The 16,632-nt window shown below is 35.6% G+C and overlaps 1 protein-coding gene across 1 annotated transcript in view; it reads right to left on the bottom strand.

The window, feature by feature from the left end:
• Positions 1–1,442: 1,442 nt before the first annotated feature.
• The window catches only part of LOC134845706 (nuclear receptor subfamily 4 group A member 1-like), a 271,497-nt gene continuing 256,307 nt past the window's right edge, over positions 1,443–16,632 (bottom strand). The window contains exons 2-3 of the mRNA XM_063862758.1: positions 2,962–3,101; positions 1,443–2,478 (exon numbers count right to left, since the gene is read on the bottom strand). Coding sequence (XP_063718828.1) covers positions 1,475–2,478; positions 2,962–3,085 — 1,128 coding nt within the window. The 5' untranslated portion in view covers positions 3,086–3,101 and the 3' untranslated portion in view covers positions 1,443–1,474. The remainder of the gene's footprint in view (positions 2,479–2,961; positions 3,102–16,632) is intronic.

Below are 16,632 nucleotides of genomic sequence, written 5' to 3'. Positions count from 1 at the left end.
TGTCAGATAACTTTCACTACAAATTCAGAGACAATATTTTTCAGATCATGTTTGAATTTTGATATAACCCCACTAGCAAATGTTTCAACTCAAGATGAAAATATCGTCGAGACTCCTTAACCCTAGAATTTATGTTTCTAATTGAAAATTGTGACAAAACAGCTGAAAATCCTCAAATAAATTCTGCGGTTGAAAAAAGTTATGAGAACAAAATCCAGTCTTTGAAAAAGATTCCTTCAAAAACTTCCAAATATTCTCATTCTACTTTTTGAAATTTTTTCAATTCGTCCTGCATAATTTAACTTGAGCGAAAAAACAACGAAGAAAAGACGGAAAACTAAAATACTATGGTAGAATTCACTGCTGCACTTCATAATTGTGATTCCTAAATAAATTAATATTTACTCCCCAGGTCACTTCCAGAAAATTTCAAACAAAAAAATCGTCTTGAAAACTTTTAACTAGCTGATTTACAAACTTTACTTAGTTTCCTTGATGTTTCGCTTAAAGTGGATTGAGATAAAAAGAAACGGACAAAACCCGACTTTTTCTAACCAAAAGCAAAAACAAATTTCCATGCACTAGAGAAGCATTTGGTTTCTCGGGGTGATAGGTGGTTGTCATAAAAAAACTCAACCAAAAAAAACTCAATCTGGGATTTTTTTGAGGTTTTCAGGCACAAACATTACTGGTAATCAAATTTGTTCAATTCACTCTTTTCCAAGACAGGAAAAAACAAAATTGCAACTAAAATTAACGACAAAATACCCGAATAATAAACTCGAGTCCTGGAAATTGACTTTCGAGGTTTTTGCTGTTCGAGATTTATTGATTTTCTGCTTTTTTTAAAAAAAATTCGAGTGAGCGCGGAAGCCGTTGTACAACACATTGATTAGAATTAAGTACAGTTGGTGCAAGACAAGTTTTACCACAAAAACAGAGACCATTGCTTTTTTCTGTACTCATTGCTTGAATCGTCGTTACAATACTAGCAACCGTTTGAGCTGAAGATGAAAAAATTTCGTTCAGAAAATATAGCCCTAGAATAAGGTGTCTAATTGAGAACTTAATCGCCCAGTCAGTTTCACAGAAAAACAAACCGAGAAACTTGCCGTAAATCGCTTACAAAATCAATAACATTTACACAACTGAGAGTTAGCGCGGTAACCATTATGTTAGCTCAGTAGAGAAGAAAAATTACCAAAAAATTTATTTAACCTATGGGTGATCTAGCTGATCATCTCAGCAAACTACGCTACTCATAGCATAAGTATCCATGCAGCCCCGGCATGAATTAAGATTGATTCGCATAGTAAAGGAAATATTTGTACAATAATGGAAAACCGAAGTGAACTGACTATCGACATAACACTTATGATTAGCTGGATAACTGTATAACTAGAACGAAACATTCAGTATTTTGAAGAAAAAAAAAACTCACCTTCAGTTGTTTTTTTAGTTTCAGTCTCAAAATTTAGGTTACATAAGAAACGACAAAGTCAGTTAGTGGTATACAGCCATTGACTGCAGCCGAAAGGAAGCAATCCATTATTCTCAAGCTGACTCCTTTAACTTCTGATAAAAGCTGAGTGATTCTACAGTATCGAACAACATCTGAAGCATAAGCAGTCTTAACGTGTCTTCTGAGGCACTGCATCATTCGATTTTGAATTTCACTTGCATTTTGTTGGGCGCTAGATTGCACATTTGAACATCTTGCAAAAGTCAGCAATATGGCCTGGATAATCGCGAACTCCTGCATGTCTATCTTCAACTCTTTCACATTTTTTACGAAAGAAAACAAAGGGCAAATAACAGCTTCACCGAAGCCTATTCTGACGCAATCATTTTTTGAAATAATTTTTTCCAGCGAAAATTTTAGTTTTTCTTCATATTGCGTTGACCTCCAAGCTAGTCGGAACGCCATTACATCTGGAAATGTAGTTTTGAGAATTGTCAGTTGATCTGGCTGAGGTATTTTTGAGTATCCCGGTACCAACAGTGACCACTGCACGATATCATTGAGTTCTTCGTAAGCTGACAATGCCAGACCGGCCATTTCTGAGTTAAAATTTTGGGAAGCATCTTCGATTGGCAGCTCACTTGTTCCCGATGGGATTTTTTGTGCCCCAATTGACGCTAGTTGGTCTAACAGCATTTTATCATCATTCTCGAGAGAGTATATAGATTGGTTTAAGTTACAGTATTGAGCTAAGATGGCGGTTGGCGTATTTGATGTAACACTTTTAGTCCTTAAATAGGACTCGGACATACCACTCCCAATGCATTTGTCAAAGCGACATTTTTGACAATTATTCCTTGTAATTCGGTTTATTTTGCATTTGATTTCTTGTTTTTCAGCAGAGTCGAGCGCATCTTGGTTGTTAAGATGTTTACATTTGTATGTCATTTTCAATTGAACTGAGCGCTTGAAGAATCCTTTGCATCCTTCACATGTCCTTGCGTTGTAGTGATTACCTGAACAAGAGATAATTAAATATGTATTCTGGCAATTTTAGAAAGCAAGAGCTGATTAACTGTCGAAGTCTAGGATGCTACTAAGAATAAGTTGTTGAGATGCTAATTGGAGATGTAACCGGAATTGATTTTGAAGGATTTATCCGGTCTTTTCATCGGATTCCCGAATTGGAATAGCTGTGAAAATGACCAAAACTCCGGATTCCGGTACATCTCTAAAACTCTGATAATTGTCATTCATTTCAAACCTACACCTATCTCTGGCTCACTTAGTCTCAGCATGCTGGCGAATTCATACAGAATGTTAAAGAATGTTTAATCACTTCTACTCCTGTTATCGCAACATATGCCCTGCGATGAGTATCTTTACCTGTAGTCAACTAAACCCTGATAAGAATTAATTCACTTTCACTAGAAACTATTCGTTAAAAATGTCGTTTTTCTGTTTGGAAAAAAAACTTAAGCTGGTTTTGAACACCACACCTGTTGCCAAGTCCCCGCACACCTGGCATGCAGTTTCGAAATTTTTAATTGATCCACCAAAAGCCACTGAGCCATCCAGCAGAGGCGATGTGCATTGCTCAACTTCAGACTCTGCCTCTTTCATGGCTCATTGGCTATCTGAATATCAGCATCATAGTTACCAGTTTAAGGTGCAAAAAAATTTTATCGCAAAACTCCCCAAAAATTTTGAAAAGAAAACTCATGCTTAAATTACTTAATATTATTCAGTAGTAACCAATATTCAGTTTTCCAATAGACAAAACATCAATTCTTTCTCGTTTCTAAAAATTTGCAACTGTTTTGAACTGTTTTCTGAACTGCTGATTGTTTTAGGTGATACCTCCTAACGACTCACTCAGGTTGAGAATGAACAACACTCTTGTCGGAAGCGAAATTGTGAGAAGACTTTCGGCTAGTCTTTCTACAGACCGCCGAGACTCAGCCTCTATCGCACATTCGGCAGGTCTGACGTACGCTTTGAATCAAGGGACCTTAATAGCAGACAACGATTTACTGTGGTCTAAGTTTGACATTGGCAATCCTGGTATTGCCCAACATCCAAGGCACACTGAAGTTTAAGAGTACCAGAGAAACATGCCACTACAATACATGACGCTTATTGTACCTGCTCATTTCTGTTATCGCATGAAATCATTTTCTGCTAAATACCGTTTTAATCATGAAAGCAAAGTATAATATAGTAACCCGCTCCTATATAATAAACCTTTTAAGCCACAAATGCTTCTACCTTTAAAAAATATAAGCTCCTTTTCCAAGTTGTTTTTCGCTATTATAAAAATTCAACTGAAGAATGACAAAACTGAAAATTGTTGAAGGAATTGCATAGTACCGTAGCACACTGTTGGTGTATACCCGAGAAAAATTGTACAGAAGTACTCTTTTATTCCCGCTTACAATATTCCTAAATACCCTCTGCCACACATAAAAGTGAAACTCTCTAGGACTATTTTGCGGACAAATAGATTGCATAATTTATAAAACGACTGGCTGATAAATTACCTTGTCAAATCTGAAGGGCAAGGTAGAATTGTGGAGGCAAGTCTTGTGCTGATTACTGTAGTGTAATGTATTGCCTGTCCCTGTCATCACTGTACGATTCCTTGCTCCTTGGAAGTTAGCTTATATGCTTAACAACAAAAACATGCCCATCACATTCAAAAATATGCAGTAATCAATCTTCGAACGATGAAAGCAAGACTGAATTCTATCACCCAAAAATCCTTCAAAAAACTTGAAATGTCTGATCAGCAACGATCTTCCTTTTATACCTACTCCTAACGAAAACGAGAAATATACCCCAGCCACCAACAACACCTTAAGGAAAGTAACCATCTGTACATCGGAAAAGAGGAAGTCACTTAAATTATACTGGATCATGATGTACAAAATCTACCATCTGACCGTCAGAACAACTATTGGTTTTCTGACATCAACCTTTTTTGAACCTTCTTGCCCAAATTCTAACCCAAACTTGAAAGCTACTTGCTACTGGAACCTACCAAACAACCGCTGTGACCTTATCACAAACATGTCTTATCTATTTTGATTCGGTGGTTTCCTGAAGCGTTTCTCTTAAATGGAAATACTTATGTTTGATAAGATGTGTACCTAGTTATTGCACAATCAAGAGAACAAGGACGACAAGTTACCTCACTCAACCTTCCGATTGAGAAGAAGTGTCACTGACGTCTCAATTTGGACCTATTCCTTTTCAATTGGGTATTGCATTCCATGCATCATCTAACCCTTTCTCAGTTTCCAGATTCCCTCGAAAACAAAAAATCACCGAAAAGACTAATTCAGTATTTAATTTAAAAGAAACAAGGGCTCTTTTCCTCCCCCCCCCCCCCCCCCCCCCTACCTCAAGTAAGCATCAACTTTTTGGTGTAACGAGGGGTTTTACAATGTTAGTCATGAAGACAAAACATGTTGATCATGGCCAAAGTAGTTCGCATGCCAATTTTGTTAACATTCGGATAATGTGAAAAAAAAAATCACAGTAGGATTTTGCAAGTGGGGGGGGGGGGGGGGGAGTTGGGGGCAAGAGCTAAAACAAGAAGTGGACATTATTTTATTTTGATTGAATCACCAGATGGAAATTTAGCTCTGTCTGACTTCGCGTATCATCCTTTTCATTAGTCCACTTCTTGTGGAGTATGAAACATATTTCTAATTTTTTTGATAAACCGAACGTGACGATATCGGATCTTTCCTGTTAGTACACCGGCGCTACTTTCAGACTATTAAAAAAGATACATGATTACATGAACATGAGCAACTTCAATCACCAGCTCGCCTTGAGATCACACAGCTAGGTCTGATAGCAAAAACTCCCATTTGAAAATGGTTTCATGAAATGTGGTTCTGTCCAGAATAAGTTGCGGTGGACCAATAGGAAAGATCAGTTGATCTTGAATCTGCATTTAGTAGTTGTCAATAACTGATTGACAATACTTAACCGCTGCAATGTCAATGTAAAGCACCAAACAAAATCAACAATTCTTTTTTATCAATTCATTTTCAAACATCGAACCGGCATGAAATGAGTAAGTATCCTGGAAAATTCGATCAGCGGTAGTTGGATCTCCTTAAGCTGAGAAATGTTACACTCAAACAAAGGTGTTCCATTTTAGTTGATTCATATAGTGTATAGATTTCTCTTCTCACTGGTACCTTATACAGTGTACCTTTATTCAGCAATGTTTTCTCGTTTAATCAACAGCATGACAATATTCTATTGGCACCATTTTAAAATGAAAGCGTATGATCATAAATTCATGGCATGTATGAATAGACAACAACAATAACGCCGAAATTTGACCCAAAAGAAAATTCAAATTGCACCAAGCGAATGACAAATCTAAACAATGTAACGCCTTTAGTTTTCTTCAAACTAATACTACGATGGCAGCTCACAAACCATCTTGATTTGAACGTTGTCTCATTTCATCAACAGCATGGCAATTCTTTTCGGCATCATTTTTAATATGAAAGCGTATGCTCTAAACGTCACGTGCTGTGCTGCATGAATAGACAACAAAAACTCTGTCGAAATTTAGCTGAAAACGTAAATTGCACCAAGCTGATGATAACTCTTAGCAAAGAAGCTCTTTAATTTATCTTGAAACGGTTATACTACGATGGCAGCTCATAAATCGTTTAAATTAGAAAATTTCCCGTTGTAGATTAGAATGTACATTTCCCGTTCTAAACCTTTTCAGTTAAATAATGGTTTTACGCAATAAGCATCCGGTATAACTCAAAAATTGAAGTATAATGATAGAATAACCGTTAAAATTGGAAAACAGGCATTCTTTTTGCTATCAAAACAATGTCAAGTCCATTTATTGCAAAACTTGGATGCTTCGCCACCTAGCAACACAGTTATTCGGATGCTAGCACTATTTTCCGAATAATAACGATTTTCATTGAATAGCACTATCGAATATTCGCAATTTATTCCACTAATCTACTGCGCGTTACGATATATAGTTTTTCCGGTCAAATGAAATTGAGGCTCACAAGCCAAAAGCTACTGAGGTTTCACACTGCTTTCAAAATATCAAGCAAGAGTACTGTTTTGTTAGTCCGTACTTCTGTCACATGTGTGTGCTCATTAACATCCTTATTGGTTTCATACGTACCTGTAACAAAACCAACACAAGTTACAGGATGCATTCAAGTAAAACATCTGACTCGAACGCGCAAGTCTAGTATAGTCATAGTTCTCAGTTTTTGCCCATTTCGTACACTTTTCAATAATTCATCAATTAAATTTGCAGGAAGTTGGATAAATTTAGTATCACATACGTTATTGCGTGTCACATATTTTCAACCGAAACCCAAAAACAAGATGCAAAAATTAACCAACATCAAAAAGAGGAAGCGATAGAAGCATTTTGGAATATATCAGGTGCAATGAAAATCACAGTACCCTACCAGGTATTGATCTATACTGCTTACTGTGCTTTATTTGTGGTTGGGCGACACTATCTTTTTGTTCCTCTGCTCTACATATTAACCCTGCCGAAGAAAAAACGGCATGCTGTAACACGATATTGGAAAAACCTCACAATCAGCTAGCCATCGAAATAAGCGCAACAAAGTTCTTTCGACTCAAGCACAAAAACTACCTCAGGTCATAATTTACCCAAAAACCGGAATATTAAAACGCCCATAAGGCAAAGCATAGGAATTTATGCAAAGACCCCACATATATAATCACACATATAACACGTTCTGCCATCTGTAGACGCAATAAAGGTGTGAGGTAGATTCTGACGAAATCGAAAGCAAAATGGGTGAAAATAAAATAGGAGAAATTAGAACTAAATAAAAGAGGAATTTTCCAGCAAGTCAAACCAGCTCTTGAAAAAGGAAAAAAATTACTGAGACCAGCATCGAAGCCTACATATTTTGTTTTTGTAAAAAGAAGCAATGAAGCTATAAGCTTTGAAGTACTACTATCTAAAAGCATACAGAAAAGCAGGTGCGCTCCTCTCGAACTGCTCCATCAGGAATTGACTGCACCGACAAAAAGGGTAGTCGGATTGTTATATTGGATTTTGCATACATGTCCATCCCTCATGGGTTGACTAGTAAGCAAAGGCCACCCTTATAAACGACTAATTCAACGGCTAGGCATATAAAAATTAATTGTGCATCTCAGCAAGATCTTTTAAGAGGGGGGATGAAATGTGCATGAAAAGAGGGGGGATTGTTAACAAAATTTGGATCTAAATCTTGAATTTCCCATCTAAATTTCCCACCCTTGAATTTCCCATCTAAATCTTCAAATAATACCCCAGGAAAAACTCCACCAGATAAAAATCGACAGGATACAATACCCCTAAGTCTACGACAACACATTATGGCTAAGCAACCGTAATACTTCTGTAAAAGCTCCTGTCATACTTTACTTTGAGGGCGAAGGGCGCGTGCCGGAAAAACCATACTTTTATAATCAAGAAAATTAAAAAGTGGATGAGCAACAGAAAATTTTAAGTGAGCATGAGCAACAGTATATTGCTGACATTTCGGCAGCAGAACTGTTGAACTCATCTAGCAATGCGATGATCCTGGGGACTACGACAGGTTAGGGCTCTTAAAATCGCGATGACTACAAGAATTTTTGATCAAAGAACAACAAAGGCCAGCAAAAAAATAAGCTACACTAAACAGCTTCGGAAGAAATCACAGTAACATTAAGAGAAATTGCAGTTCTAACATCCAGTCCGGATTTACGCTCGATATTATTCATTATGCCTATAATTTTCTTTTTTTTTCTGTTAGCAGAGATAGTATCGTCACTTTTTGCTTCAACGAGAAAGCACCAGCGCAATAAAAATGCTCTGCATACATATTTCTACACTGATAGGACAAACGAGAACTCCAAGGGCGGCTTTAAGAAGGGCACCTCATCCCCTCCTAATTGTAATCTATTCACATTAAATTTTTTGTTCATGAGGGGCAACAGTAATGAAATTGGACCGCTTACTATACAGCGAATTTGGTCTTCATACACAACCATGAAAATTTTACTGTTACAAAATAAGACAACGGCAAAAGGGAAGGGCTTTCACGCGTCAGCGGGTCGGATTCACCGCAAAACACTTACATGAATGCAACTGCGATAGCATACTTGGAAAAGCATGCAAATGCGAGCATCAGAAAAGGTCGCATTCATCTAATTTAATATACAAACGCAACTAGGATAGCCTACTTGGAAAGCCATACAAATAGGAGCATCATAAAAAGTCGCATTCATCCAATTCAATATACAAATGCTACTGAAATAGCTACTTGGAAAGGCGTACAACAGCGGTGTCCGGCAAATAAGGCGACAGCTGTTAAGACGACAACCACTTTTGGCGGGACTTGAAAGCGCTGATACACACAAACTCTCCAATTGTATTTCTGAAAACTAGAAATCTCTCGAATTCGAACAGTTCAATTTATGTTTTAACTCTCATTTGTCGTCATAAAGTCATGTCGTCTAATTTACCCAGCATCTAAAAAAAGCCGGTATCATGAAAGCTCGCAATCGTGCAATTCAATATACAAACGCAACTGAAAATAGTTTACTTGGAAGGGCGTACAACAGCAAACATCATAAAAGTTCGCATTCATCTATACACAAATGGAACATTTATAGCATACTAGGAAGGGCGTACACAGGCAACGTACAAGAACATATTTTCTACTTTTTATAACTTCAGCGAGATATACATAATTTTATATTGAAACTCATACAAGAAATGAAATATTTTTTTTGCAAATGGCATAAGCAATCTAAGCTTTATTAATGCATGGGGGGAAAAGAAAGCCTTTTGCCTAATCCCCAACATCCCCTCCACACCCTGACACCCAATTTGTTTAGTCGACAATGGCGCAGAGAGGGGGTAACAGAACAGATACCACCAGCCCAGTTTTTTATTTGACCAACGCCGAAAACATGAAGGCTCAAATTTTACAACATGAAAAAGGAGCGTACTATTTCAAATAAGTTCAGCAAGTTTTCCCTTTACTCATTTCTCTGCAAACAATGTCACAAGCAAAAGGCGCGTGACATTTCCGTTTGGCGAATAAGACACGTCGGTTAACCAAAAGGTTAAATAGCAGTTAGCAGACAACCATTTAAGAAGACAGGCCGGTAAGACGATAAAAATTGAAAAATTGTATCATACAATCAGAATTGAGACAAGAAAAATGAAATGCTATTGAGTAACACTTTAACAGTAACATTAGACAAGCGTAATAAAGCAGACAAAAAACTTCGCACTGTGCGGCGGTCAGTGTTCCGTCCAAGCCATTACAGGCCGAGATGTCGCTGATCACTAGCTCTGTTTAATACTACAATCACTAGAATTCGGCTATTTAGATATGAATTTTTTAGTTCGCTTTCTTAGTTTATTTTTCGACTAGGAAATAGTGGTTGTCTAATAATAGACCTCGCTCCCCTCGGAAAATAGCTAAATGCATCGGTAAAATTAACCAAATTCAAATCCGTGAACGCCAAAATGAAATGCGTATATACCGTTTAACAATATCGAGACGGATCGAATTTTGAGAACATTCCAATTGTACATTTGCGGGGTCCTTTGAAAACATTTTACAGCAAGTGGTGTTCTGCAAATTCTTTCCAAATCCACTGCTACTCTTTGAAAGCCAACAAATACACGTAACCTGGAAAAACTTCAGATGAATTATCCAACAAAAATTAAGAATGAAATCTGGAACCATAAACAAAATCATAACATGAGGTTTTGTGAATCTCCAAAAGAATCTCCAAGAGTACAACATATATGATCTGAATTGTAAAACTCGCCAACTGACGGCAATGAAACGAAAAAACTATCTGAACAATCTGATGTCATAAGACAAAAGATAAACCATCTCTTACAAACTATAAGAAACTTGATTTTGATTGAAAATTTAACTAAAAATCGACAGATACTTGAAAAAAAGCAAAAGAATAAGTAAACTCTTTGAATTTCAAGCATTGCTCATGATAGACTTTTTTTCTTAAGATTAGTACATTTAGCGAAAACTGTATACATCGGTTAATTTTTATTCAGAAATTTCAGTCCATTTTTGTACTATCTAACAGCAAAAGTGTCAAAAATTGAATGACTTCTAGTTTCAAAAATGGACTTATTTTTTAGCCCTAAGAAGTTACCTGTTAAAAAAGTTTTTACTAAATGGGATTGGATAACTTTAACAAAAAAAAATCCGATCATAAACAATTCTACGGAAATGCACTAAACTTATAACGGAATAAATTAAAAACGCGAAAAATCAAATTTGAGGGAGAAAAAATCAAATTTCAGCGACAACAAAGTATAAGCGGCAACAAACTTTTTCGGGAAACAAGTTTCCTGTAGAAAAAAAAACACAAAAAACCATTATACTATCTTCAAGTGGAAACCACTTTTTCCATTTACACTTAAAAAACAGGTTGACAACTGTATCAATCATTGAAACGGAAAGAATATATACTTTTTGAAATCATTTTTTATACCAAAACATGTGTTATTGTGTTTAATTTAGACAAAACGTTTTACTGATAACAAAAAAAATGAACTACGAGTTAAATTGGTAAATTGAGACAATGGATCGCCAAAAAAATTCATCGTAAATCTGATAGCACGCATATAAATGTTTACTTATAATAGAAGGATAATAAGAGTAAAGAACCACAGAAACTAAAAACCATTGAATAATTTTTTTTACAATTTACCAAAGAAATACTCAAAAACTCCAGAGCTTGCAGAAAGCCGCCTATGATAATCAAGTCCCAACGAAATTAAATATTATTGGTCATTTCGGGTAAACGCGATAAAATATTTCAAGAAGCAGCATGGCTGTAATCAAGAAGCAGGATCTCATCATTACGAGGCTAAACTTTTTTTGTAAATTGTAAGCGGATTCCGCAAATGGCCGATAACAAATTTGTAGCCGAATCCGCCATGTCTACGACATTTGAACTTTATTCTTTGCCGAACCTAATTTTGCCACATTTTTGACATGAATATGCCGCCAAATTAGTAAACTGAAAGACTCAAAACTTAAAAATCAAAAAGAAATCATTTAAAAAGAAACAACTAAACTACGATCTGAAATTGGAATCTTAATCATCCAAAACGTATTGCCATTGTCACGCCATATTGCTACTTTTTAAATCTTCTTCGCTGTTTTGGATTCCACGAACAAATAGTTATAACATCGTATCGCTCAAATTCGCTCCAAAACAGTCAATTTTACGGAATCCGCAACAAAATTTGCAGAATCCGGAACTGTTTGTGGAATAAGCTAGTATATCAATAGTAAAATTACGCTGTCGGGGAAGCCACAACTTAAAGCTGAATCCCCACATTGCAAGCGAAATCCCCAAATTGTAACCGGACGCAGCAAACAGTAAGCGGAATCCGCATTTTGTTTGTAGATTCCAGTAACATTTATAGTTACGAGTTAAAATAACATTTTTGAAAATATATATTTTTTGTGGATCACAGGCAATATTTTTGAACAGTTTAATCTCATTTATTTAGAGTCACTAGCTGAAACTCAAATCCTGAAAGCATGAATACTGAATGAATCAACACCTTTCCGATCTCAAATACTGAAAAATGAAGAAGGCTATCTCATGGATTATATTGATGAATAAATAACTTTGAATCAATTAATCTTCGTCGTATTTTTTCAAATAAGTGCGAGATTAAATTAATTATACGTAGGAGTGTTATTTTACTTTAAGCTTTTTCCAAACTTAAATCCGAATTAAAAGATAAGAAGTTAGGGATTAAGTCCAAAACAGTTTGAATTGATAATGTTACTTGCTGATAAATCGTTTTAGTCACAAGTATAACCACTTACATACAAGTCACAAACAAAACCCGCTAACCCTAAATCATCAGTTCGATTATTGTTTTAAAATTGTGTTTCCAAAATATGATCCCCAAAACAGCTTATTGCTGAAAAACTTATTGTGAATACAAAGAAAAACATCCACAATTTTAATTTTAAAAATATAAAAGATTTTCTAATGGTTTCCAGTAACAAAAGTTAAATTCTTGATTTAAAAATCCGCATTTGCTTGTTAGTAATTCTACATATTGCTTTTAATTGTTCACGCAAGAACTGGTGCAGCTCAGTATAATAAATAAAACTACGACCCACTCATGTTCGCAGAATCTGCTTACATTTGGAAACCACTTACACTTTGCAGAACCCGCTTATATTTTCGGAATTTGGAACAACTAGCTAAATTCTCTCGTTGCAGAATCCGCGACAAAACTAACGTGCCGACATATGTTACATTACTCGTATTTGGGCGCAGAATCCACGGAACCTTTGTATTGGGAATCCACTTACAATTTGGAACATAATTAAAGACCTTTATTGGATTCCAGTGAACTACACACACCAAATTGAGTGCCTATCTAGGGCAGAGTTTGGCATCGTAATGTTTTGACGGTTTGCAGATATTCAAAATGCTGGCTACAGGACAAAGACCATGCAGAGGCAAAGCTGAGCTCACCAACAAATTTGACACGCAGCGATAGCACCTCAAACTTATAAATATAGACAAAAGACAACTGGAAAGGGTCGATAGAAGCAAGGAGACTGAAAAAACCGACAGACAAAACTTATTTGTTCATAAACTTTCACCTTTAAAGAAAAAAAATTTTTAACGCTCTTCGAAATTCAAGAACAATTTGTTATTGACACTTTCCTGATAAAAATTAGCCCAACTCCAGGAAAATTGTAAAAGTTTTGATTCACTGGAAAATTTTTTAAAAAACACTTTCTAAACAACACAAACATAGAAAAAACATAAAAAGCCGAAAAAAACATAAAAAAATTATGGAAAGAAACTAGGTCATATAAACTTTCATATTTCTCGATAGAAATTCATGCCAGAGACTTGAATTTCAGAACAGCAACAATGGAACAAAATTTACGAAAAGAAACAAAGCCGACAGTTTTTGAGCAGACACAAGTTGAGCGGAAAAAATATGATTCTACAAAAAAAAGTTTAAAGTCCCATCTTGAACAACAATGGACAACACTTGCACTTGCAACTTTGATGAAAGTTGTTCACAGCACAAGAAAAATCAGTGATGTGGCAACTAAGTCATCAATCTTTGAGCTGAAACCACCTGAACCGAAAAAAAAACGATATTTTGATTTTTCTAAAACAATCTTTCAAGTCCCCCTTGAAACTAGAATGATTAGCACTTGCAACTACAATGAAGCAGCAAAAAAAACTGTGATGTGGCAACTAAGCAGGCAATCTTTGAGCAGACACCAATTGAACCGAAAAAAAAAAGATTTTATGAAGTCCCCACCCTGCAATTAAAATAAACAACACTTACCCTTGCAACTACAATAAAAAGTGTCAACAGCACAAACAAAATCCCTTGTGTCAATTTAGCCGACAAAACTTGAGCGAACAAACGGAAAACCAGCAATTCATTTCTCTCGGATTTTTTTTCCAGTTTTCTTGATACTGAAAAAAAACGAAGTCCGGCCACGACTCAAACCCGACCATAGGGTACAAAGGCAACTGATTTACCTCCAGACCAAGGGGAAGCAACATGAAATGTTAACAGAAGAGAACATAAGTGAAAAGAAGTCAGCTTCATAGAAAAGAAGTCTCCTCCTTCTCAGCAAGTGATTCAACTGATTTTGTTAAACTTGTAGTAAACCCGAAAAAAAGTCTATATTCCAATTTGATAACGCTTGCTAATTATCGCAAGCGTACAGAAAAATTCGATTAAGTTTTTGGCGACCTTTACAGTTTTGCTTTTAGAAAGTAGAGCTCGATTCTTTTAAACAAAGGAAATAAACGTGACTTCAAAAAATCAAGTCGAACAGCAAAAAATCGAATTTGAGCGTAAACATATACTTAAATTTTTTCCGAAAAAAACCACTTCAACCTATTCAAGTGTCTTCATTACGTTCAAGTGTTCACTGTCAACACTTACTTATCAGAATACTAAATACCCTCCTTTTCAGTATTAGGAAAAAACGACAGATTTATTAATAGACGTGAAACATTTTGCAACTCATTGTTTCGAAAGCACTCCCAAGAGAACGAGTGAAAAATATCACCGTATATTGGACTTTTCCCGTCCGTTATAATTTTGAGTGACCATTTAATTGTTGGACCAGTAATTGTTTAAAGTAAATGCTCGTTGCTCCGTAAACTAAACCTTTTACACAGAGGCAAAACTGAGCTTCGCACCAGTTGCTATACAAAAACGAATGACAAAGAAAATCAAATGAAAAAAAATCTAACGCTCAAAAAACCGTTTTTGTCGATAACTTGCGAAAGCCAAAAATATCTGGAAGAGTGGAACTGATTACCTGCACCAAAAGAACATTTATAAAGACCTTCCGAAATGCTAGAAAGAAGCCTAACTTTCAAAAAACATTTCTTTGAGAACTAAGGCGACAAAAATAAGCAGATAGACAATAATCTAACACAGACGAAAATTTTCGTTTTTCAAAAAACAGGTCCCAGACGAATTCGAATTTTAAACCATTACAGCCTCAAGCAAGCAGGTGTGTTACCTCTACACCAGATGGTTGATTGAATTTATTAACTTACTAAACAAAAGAGTCCAGTAAAAATTCCCAAACAAAACTTCAAAAAACTTAAAGAAAAAATTGAGAAATTGAAAACACTTCGCTGTGTCATCACCTTGAATGATTTTAAATGAAATTGCACAACAAAAATTATGACATTAAGTGACAAAATTCATTAATTATAAAAACTTTCTTCCAAAAAAAAACAATTGAATTGAATAGAAGGCTACCAAAAATCACTCGGTAAAAAAGCGAGTAAATACTGGGACGAATTCAATTAACAAACAAATCAATTTTTATCTGAAAATCTTTTGAGCTGCAGAGCAGGTAACTCTAACCACAGTAACTCTACACCAAGAACTAGAGCTGTTAAAAGTGCACCTTGAGTGAAACGAGATCTTTAAAATTTGATATCCTGTGAACCAAGTCAATTACGGGAAAAAATTTTAGTACATGATTGCATAACCTTGCTTATCGCAAGGGTAATTAATGATTGATCACCCACAATCACCAGAACCCAAGTACAAACAAATTTAAAAAATCTGCCAATACAATTATTTTAGGATAACGACGCAATTTTTTGATGCTGAAATTTGAGACTGATTGGACTAACAAACTTAATGCAGGAAAAATTGTCAAAAATCCACAACAAATGGCACGTTTTTGAAGCACTTAAACCACTAATGTGCTATTAATGTGCTACGAGCCTATCGCAATTTCAAATAAAATCGCAAGATCTAAAGCCCATCGACATTAGGATGAAAACACCTGAAAAATGAGACAGAGCCGAAGCGGAGCTTCGCACCACTTGCGATACAATACAATCATAAAAAAATGAAAAATGTTGAAAAAAACTAAGTGAACCAAAAGTTTCGTATGTCTCGATGAAGTACACCTAGAGCCCAGCTAAAGGTGGAGGTACGTGTTGGATTTTCTTGAATTTGTTATTCTGTTGCAGCATGCAGGACGAAATTCGTGATTTCAAAAAATAGAATTTGCCCAACACCTTAGTTGTTTCAACTGAAATAGGTGACAAGAACTTTTTTAAAAAATAGAGATTTTTGAGCAAAACGAAATATGAAAAAAAAATTAAAACTTTCCAAAGCGTCTCAAAAAAAAGTAAAATAAAAACCCAATCCCATTAGTGAGTGTTATAAGTTTTCGTGTGAAAAATTTGGACGTAGCGGCTCAAAAACGATCAAAAAGTCACTAATTTGATTTTTCCGAGGGTCTTACCGTTTCATGTAAAAAAAAATTTGGGAGTAGGCGCTTATGCATGGGAGCGTCTCAAAACCCGTACTATGCCGACCATCCAATTCTATGAGAAAATTAGTTGTCTTTGATACTGGTATATAACAAACAAGGATGCAAGTAGCAAAAAATATCCCCATCAGATTGATTATAGAAAAAAATCTTTGGGAAAAAATCTAAGAACTTCAATTTTTGGGAAAACAGAAAAAAAAACTATTAATAATGTTAATAAATTGTCTAAAATTGTCTAAATTCCTGAGAAAAGGTGATTGAGTAAGGTGAAAA

Source organism: Symsagittifera roscoffensis, chromosome 5 (assembly GCF_963678635.1).
Source record: "Symsagittifera roscoffensis chromosome 5, txSymRosc1.1, whole genome shotgun sequence".
NCBI lineage: Eukaryota > Metazoa > Xenacoelomorpha > Acoela > Convolutidae > Symsagittifera > Symsagittifera roscoffensis.
The sequence above is the reverse complement of the archived record's forward strand: the minus strand, read 5'-3'. Positions and strand labels throughout refer to the sequence as shown.